This window comes from Aphelocoma coerulescens, chromosome 23, assembly GCF_041296385.1.
Source record: "Aphelocoma coerulescens isolate FSJ_1873_10779 chromosome 23, UR_Acoe_1.0, whole genome shotgun sequence".
In the NCBI taxonomy this organism is placed as follows: domain Eukaryota; kingdom Metazoa; phylum Chordata; class Aves; order Passeriformes; family Corvidae; genus Aphelocoma; species Aphelocoma coerulescens.
The window spans coordinates 7,571,712-7,579,267 of record NC_091036.1 but is presented as its reverse complement, the minus strand read 5'-3'; the positions used below and the strand labels follow the sequence as shown (position 1 = coordinate 7,579,267).

The following is a 7,556-nucleotide window of genomic DNA, read 5'->3' as shown; positions in this document are numbered from 1 at the left end:
GGCAGGGTCTGTACTCCCTCTCTGGGTGGGTTTGACCTCCCGAGCTTCGGCCCTGCTGCCCAGAGCAGGGATTTGGCAGAAGGGAGGTGGCTGAGGGTCTTCCCTTAGGAACAGAGAGATTGAGCCAGGGAAGGCAGGAATAGCAAGGAAAAGAAGCAAGATAAAGTCTCCTCCATCATGACCAGGACAGATCCAGAGAAAGAAAAATCAGCTGGAGCTGCCTCATGTGCAGGGAGACTTGAGGCACCAGTCCTGGGCTTGCTGCAGGAGCACCGTGCACGGGCCCCGTGCTCCGAGGAGAATCCAGGCCGAGACGCCTCCGCGTCGTCTCAAGGACAGAAAGATGTTTGTTTTTCTTTTTCTTAGAAATAATGATGGACTCTTTCTTAATAAAGCACTCCTCGGTCTCACTTTCATCTTATGAGTTTGCTGAACCTGAATAAATAAACCCAAGAGTGCTGCAGAGCCCGAGGCCAAAGCGCCTCCGGTGGGAGCGGCGGCAGCTCCGCGCCGTGAGCGGCAGCTCCGCGTTGGCCGGGGCCTGGCCCTCTCTGATCTGCCTGAGAACAGGCTCAGCGCTTGCTGGAGGGAGGGAGGGCTGTGGGACGGGAAAGCAGGTCACTCCTGGTGATCCAGGAGCGATCCGGAGGCTGGAGCGGGGCCGCGCGGAGCCCAGCGCGCAAAATGCCAGCTCGGCTCTTGGAGGCTTTTGGTTAAGAAAGCCCCTGTGTGACTCAGCCCATGGTTTGCATGTCGGGCCTTTCCCAGGAGCAGCCCGGTGTGTCCTCATCCACCTTCCTTTTCCTGGGCTTGCTGTCTCCACGTCCCAAATCCTGGGGCTTCCCCACCTGCCCATGGAATTCCCTCTCGCTGTCCTGCTGCAGCTCCCAGGGGCGGCAGCAGCTCTGAGCCTCGTGTGCCACTTGCTCTGCTCCCTGCTCCAGCAGCAGCTGGGGCATGGATCGGGAGGGCTGGGGGGTGACAAGTGAGGTGCCCACATCAGGGAGTCTCCGAGTGCCTCCCGGCAGCTCCACACGGGATGGGAGCGGGCACGACTCCCGATCCCAGCTCTCTGCAGAGTCAGCATCGCCTCTTGCCCAAGATCCTGCATAAAATACAACAGGATTTTCTCACAGGATGATTTGGCCCCTGGCAGAGGGATTGGAGACCGGATCCTCGATGGATCTGAATGTGAACAGTCTTGGGCAGCTGGGCAAGGAATTAAAATGAATTTTTCACACATCTCCCAACTCTGTGGCCAGGATCTGGAGACAAGGAGGAGCTCAGGGAGAGGACAAAGACATAAACACTTGGGCTTCAATCAGACCCCTTCCCAATGAAACTCAGATTTTAGATGTCAAGGTCAAACCCCTGTGCGCTGCCAGTGCCTCAGCTCTTCCCGAGAGCCCAGGAATTTCCCTGGGTATTCCTGGCTGGAACCCAGCAGCTGCATTTCAGTGCTGAAGCTCTGGAAGCCAATCTAACCATAACTGAGCTGAAATTCCATCCTCACCCTGTGGCTCGTGGCCTTGTCCTCGTCGCTTTGGAGCTCTGTAGTTGCTGTGAAGGGGTGGGAGACAGGATCATAAAAATATTAATTTTATAGTGGCTTTGTCATGGCTTTGAGAGATTTGGTGGCTTAAAAGGGTATGGTCAGGTCAGACTGAGTTATGCAAGAGCCATCAAAGCTTTTGTGGCTTTCTGGCTTTTTTATTTGAATGCCCTGGATATCTGCAGCCTCAGCCTTGCAGGTGCTGAGGAAAATGGGAATCAAGGGGGACGGAAACCACTCAGCTCAGGCCACGGATCCTCTGCTGTGCTCAAGCCAAGAAATGCTGAGGTCTCAGAGAGCTTCAGCCCCAAAACTGCAGCAGTTTTGCACCAAGGAACTTCCTATAGACGGATCAGGGGCTGAACCGGGACCCCCAGCCCAGCGGGGACCATCCTGCTCCTGCTCAGGGTGACCAGGAGGAGGCAAGGCTGGAGCCTGGTGTGAAATCCAGGTGTGAAACCCAGCCTGCTCCTGCATCCTCACATCCCCAGGCTGGGAGGGGACACGGCCGAGCTCCCGGGGCTGAGGGAGGTGACACTTTGGCTCCTATCGCTGCCTTGAGCAATCGGCCGGGGCCAAGGGCCAGGATGAGTCACCCCAACCGAGGCACATCCCTGGGAGGGGGCCCGGCGCTCTGCCGAGCTGGTCCTACCTGCTGAGCCCACCCTGACCGAGGGACTGAACCCGGCAGGGCACGGTTTTGGGGATGGAGGGATTTGAGCATCAATCACAGCCACGGATCTGGGCTTTGCTGGGTCCCCTCCCGGGTTCCAGCCCTAATTTGTGGCTCCATCACGGAACTCCCGCTCAAAAGCTGGGTTTCCCCAAGTGGTGCTCTCTAAGGGGGGTAAAAAACCTCTCCAAAAACCCCAAAGGCCCCAGAGCAGACACTGGTGCCAGCCTGGCAGGAGGCTGCCCCGAGGCCAGGGACGATGGACACCCCGTGTCTGGGTGCCCAGACTGGTGGTGCCTCAGCCAGGACCAGCCAGCCCCAGCCCCAGTCCCGGGCACAAAACCCTGGGGGGAGGCTGGGAGAGCTGGTGACAAGGACAGGCCTGGCTGTGGGTCCCACAGCTTCCACTCAGGATGGGCAGAGTCTTTTGCAGGCAGCAGAACATCCCTGCTGGCCCTCAGAGACCTGTTCTGGTGGCCTTGTCCCCATGGCTACCAGCCCCTGGGAGAGTGACTGCAGGGTGGGGGACACTCCCTGGCCCTGGGGCACCCAGTCCCTTTGCTCTAATGGTGTTTAGGACACTAAAACTCATATATTTGAGAGCTTTTCTGGATGCCCCTTCAGGGGTGCCGAGAGCATTCCACAGCCACTGGGCAAGGACCAGGATGGGGATCGAGGTCCTGATGTCTCCCTGGTCTTTCCACCTGGGTCCCACCATCCTGTGTAAAGCAGGGGGACAGAAGGACCCCAGAGAACTCCCCAGCAGCACAACCCTCTCACAGGAAGATCCAGGGCCTCCTTCCCAGCCTGGGAAAGTTGCCGGACCGGCTGGGAGCCGGGGAGCACCATCCTCCTACACGGCCCAGCCACGCTGCAATTTCAGCAGCTGTTGAAATCAGTTAACTCCTGGGAAGCCAGGGAGAACCCACAGCCCCAGGGATGGACAGACACCCCGAGTTAACCCTTCCTGGGCACCAGCACCCACAGCTCCCACCCCCCACCCTCCAGTTTAACCAGTCCGGGTGTCCCCAGGCCGTCGGGTCAGGGGCCAGCGCGAGCCCTCGGCTCGTTTTTCCCGTCGGCCGCCCCGCTTTGGGTAATTACAGGTCTGGGGCTGTTCCCAGGCTGGGAGCGCTCGGGGCCAGGCGGAGGCCGAGCTTTGGGGTCCCTCAGTGGGCTCTCCCCAGGTCCAGCCCTGACACCATTGGGGACCCCCGGGAGCCGCTGTCCCAGACCTTGGGGGGCCAAGGCAGCACCAGGCGATGTTGTGATGGGGCTGGGGAGGGGCTGGGGGTGGGTGAGGGCCAGGGGGGCTCACAGGGGTTCATCCCCTCTGCTGGGATCCGCTCCAGGTGTGAGCAGGTTCTGGTTTGCGCAGCCCAACCTCCCGCAGCAGAGCCCTGGCAAAGCTCCCTGGGTACCCCACGGTTCCTGCACGCACCAAGGGGTCACTTCCCTGCTCGTGCCTCCCTTTCCCCAGAGCCCAGGAGCCCCTGGCACTCCACAGGCTGGGATTTGGCACCACCAGGGCTCGGCACCGGCGCGTCCCCCATGTCCCCGCTCTGGGGCTCCCGCCGAGCTGGGCAGCACGTCCTGAGTCACCGCGCGTTTCCTCCCGGCACCCTGGTGCTTCCCATCAAAGGCTGGCTCCTGCCCAGCCCTGCTGGCTCTGGTGAGCTCATAGCCCAGGGTGCCGTGACTGTATTTTATTGTAATTATTTTTCGTGTTGAAACGCGCCGGTGGGGGGGGAAGGGGGAGGGAGCTGGGCCCTTCTCCGTGGCCTCGTGCCAGGGCCAGAAGTGCTGAGCTTTCACCTGTCCCAGCGCGTCGGGACCTTGAGAGGGATGTCCCCACCCCACCGACACCGCAGGGCTGCCCCTGTGCCACTGCCGGCGCAGCTTCAGTGGATTTTCCTCCTTGGACTTAGGGGAGCCGTGGGGGAGGAGCTGGGTACCCACACAGGGGAGTCAGTGGCAGGTTTTGGGGAACTGTGGGTTTGTACCAAGGGGGTGGGACACTCCACAGTGGGGTCAGGGACCTTGGAGCACCTCCTGGAGCAGCCAGCCCTGCGTGGGGCTGCCAAAACCCTCGTCCCATGGATGCCCAGCTCCCCAAGCCCTCCCACAGGCCGCAGTTCACCCCGAGACCCTGCTGTGGGGCTGGGGGCACCGAGAGCAGCCAGTGCTGGGGGACCCAGCTGCTCCCTGTCCCGATGGGATGGGATGGGATGGGATGGGATGGGATGGGATGGGATGGGATGGGATGGGATGGGATGGGATGGGATGGGAGGTGAAGCGGGTGCCCGGCGGCGGCGGGAGCTGCCTGGACACGTGTGCAGGGAGAGACGAGGCAGACGAGAGCAGAGGTGCAGGAGAAGGTTTATTGGAGATGCACAGAGGCTTTGGCAACACGCGACCTCCTCCCAGAATGGGGGGACTGCCCGGACCCCCCTCGCCCCATCCCAGCCCCTCACCTCCTCCTGTCGCTGCTCCAGCCCTCTGGGACAGGGGGTTTGGAGCTGGCACGAGCCAGACTGGACACCCCCCACAAAAAAAAGTTAAATAGTTGGGGGCTGGAAGCTCTCTGGGATGGAGGTACCCCCTCTCCTTCTTTTCCCCCTCCCCAGAGCAGAGGATGGGGGAGAGGGAGGGAAGGGCCCTGCCAAAACCACCCCCACTCCTGGTATCCAGGCTGGGGGGGCCGTGGAGGAGCTGAGACTCCTCCCCCCCAAAACCAACCAACCGAAAAAAAAAAAGAAAAAAACAACCAAAAAAAAAACCCTATGAAGAGATGCCGAAAGGTCTGGAGCGGGGGCAGGTGGGGGCCGGTCCCCGGCTCGGCTGGGGACGTTCAGTTCTTGGGCTCTTCGCCAGCCTCGCCGCCGTCTTCGCCGGCGCACTCGGCTGTCCATAGCGTGAGGTTGTCCCTGAGCAGCTGCATGATGAGGGTGCTGTCCTTGTAGGAGTCTTCGCTGAGCGTGTGCAGGTCGCCCATGGCCTCGTCGAAGGTGGTCTTGGCCAGGGAGATGGCCTGCTCGGGGGCGTTGGCGATCTCGTAGTGGAACACGGAGAAGTTGAGGGCCAGCCCCAGGCGGATGGGGTTCGTGGGCTGCATCTCCTTTTTGCTGATGTCCATGGCCTCTCGGTAGGCTTTCTGGGCCTTCTCTATTGCCGACTTGCGGTCATCCCCGGCGGCCACCTCGGCCAGGTATCGGAAGTAGTCGCCCTTCATCTTCAGGTAGAAGACCCTGCTCTCGGGATCGCCCTCCTTCTTGATGAGATACTTGTCCAGCAAGCCCAGGACGCTGTTGCAGACGCTGTTCAGCTCCTGCTCCACCTTCTCCCGGTACTCATTCACCAGCTGCGCTTTGTCGTCGCCCTCTTCGGTTTTGTGCTCGATGCTGGAGATGACCCTCCAGGCCGAGCGCTGGCAGCCCACCACGTTCTTGTAGGCGACCGAGAGGAGGTTGCGCTCCTCGTTGGACAGCTCGTCCCCGTACTCCACCACCGCCTTCATGAAGTCTGCCATGTCCTCGTAGCGCTCAGCCTGCTCGGCCAGCTTGGCCTTCTGCACCTGGTGGTTTCTTGCCATGGCTGGGGCGCGGGCGCGGGGCGGACGCTTGGGCGAGCAGCGGGACCGGGAGCCGTCGGAGCCTCTGCCGAGCGCTGCCGCCGGGATTCGCTTTTGGCTGGGCGTCGGAGCCTCGAGCGAGAGCAGGAGGAGCCAGCCAGGTCCAAGGAGTGTCCTCCTCCTCCTCCTCCTCTGCTTCCTCCCCGCCGAGCGCGGCCTTAAAAGGAAAATCGCGGTGAATCATCGCCCGCGGGCGGCGGGCGCTGGGGAGGGGGCGAGGGGGGCGGCCAACGCCCTGCCCTCCCCGTGGGTGCAGCACCCGCGGATGCCCCGAGGGTCTCCCCAGAGCCACCGCCCACCCCGGCACCCAGGGAACGCCCATCCCGCTGCTGAGAGGGTTTGGAAGGGCGACGGGCGCTGCGCTGTCCTTTGGGGAGGACGGGGACGCACGGCAGCGCTCCGCTCTTCCCACCCCCCCGGAGAAATGGGCCACGGGGTGCGGCCGCTCGTAAAAACGGGTTCCTCCCCCCCTGAAAAAGTCATATCACTGTCGTTTTTAACATGGTGATTAACTCGCCGGTAATTGCGAGGGCTTGACGGGCAGGTATTTATTCCCACAGGTGGGGAAACCGAGGCAGAGGCTCCGCACCTCTCCCAGGCGCCGCGGGAAGGACCGTCCCGAGGAGCGGGGCACGATCAGCCCTGGCCTTTGAGCCGCCCCGAGTGGGACCACCTGGAGCCCCCCAAGCACCCCGCGGTGGGAGGAGAGAGGGGAGACCCCGGCCCCCGCACCGCCCCGCTGCCCGCCTCCATCCCCGGGGCTGCCCTTCCCCATCCCACCGGGGATGCTTCCCATCTCTCAAGGTGTAAATGAAGAGTTTTAGGGTTCGCTTTTTGGAATTTTTAGGCTGTTCCCGGCTGGCCGTGGGCCGCGGCGGCGGCGCAGTGCCCCGATAGGGATCTGTGCTGCGCCTTGCGCTGAGTTTCACTCCCGAGCCTGTTGCCACACGCCGGGCGCAGCCCCGGCCCCGCTCCCGGCCCAATCCCGGCCTTATCTCCGTGCGGGAGCGTGCGGGAAGGGCAGGGCGGGGCGGGCGGCTCCGGGCCAAGGCGAAAAGGAGCGTTGTGGTTCTTTCAATGAGCCTGACTCGCTGCTTTGTTCCTCCCTGCCCACACCCGGCCGGGAGCGCCCCGCGATCCCCCCGCGCCTCGCTCAGCTCCCGCAGCGGCCGGTGCTGCGGATGGAGGGCGCGGGAGGGACATGAGGACACTTTCCCCAACCACTTCAAGCCCAGGAAAACACCCCCAGTCTTCACATCTCTCCCTCTGCACCCCGGAAAGGGATTCAGGGCTGTTCACCCCTTCCCGGCCAAGCTCCTGGCCCGTGGTGGGGTTGGGGTGCCCGGGTGCCATCGAGGGGCTCCCGTGGCAGCGGCGTGAGGGTGTCCAGCTCCACCAACCCCCCCACAGCCCCTCCGTGCCCCCCCCGAGTGCCACGTGCAGCAATAGGAGCTCCTTCCCCAGGTGAGCTGGTCCCGTGGGAGCAAGTTCCGCCCCGCTGAGTCGGGAAAAGGCGCTTCCCAAAGGAACGAGTGAGTAGGAGACCACGGCCTGTGTCCCACCCTCTGCCCGGCAGACCCATAGAGACCCTCCAAGAACTTCCACTGGGCACAAAATGCAGCCCCCACAGAGGGATTGGGGCCAAAGGGGCACCCCAATGTACCCAGCCTGCCAAAATCCACTTTCTTCTCTTGGAAAAC

At 62.6% G+C, this 7,556-nt stretch overlaps 1 protein-coding gene across 1 annotated transcript; it reads right to left on the bottom strand.

Annotated features, from left to right (window-relative positions):
• Positions 1 to 4,661: 4,661 nt before the first annotated feature.
• SFN (stratifin) lies at positions 4,662 to 6,040 on the bottom strand. Its single transcript, XM_069035999.1, is given in 2 exon segments — positions 4,662 to 5,835; positions 5,837 to 6,040. Coding segments are annotated over 2 exon segments (963 nt in total). The 3' UTR covers positions 4,662 to 5,076.
• Positions 6,041 to 7,556: the final 1,516 nt, after the last annotated feature.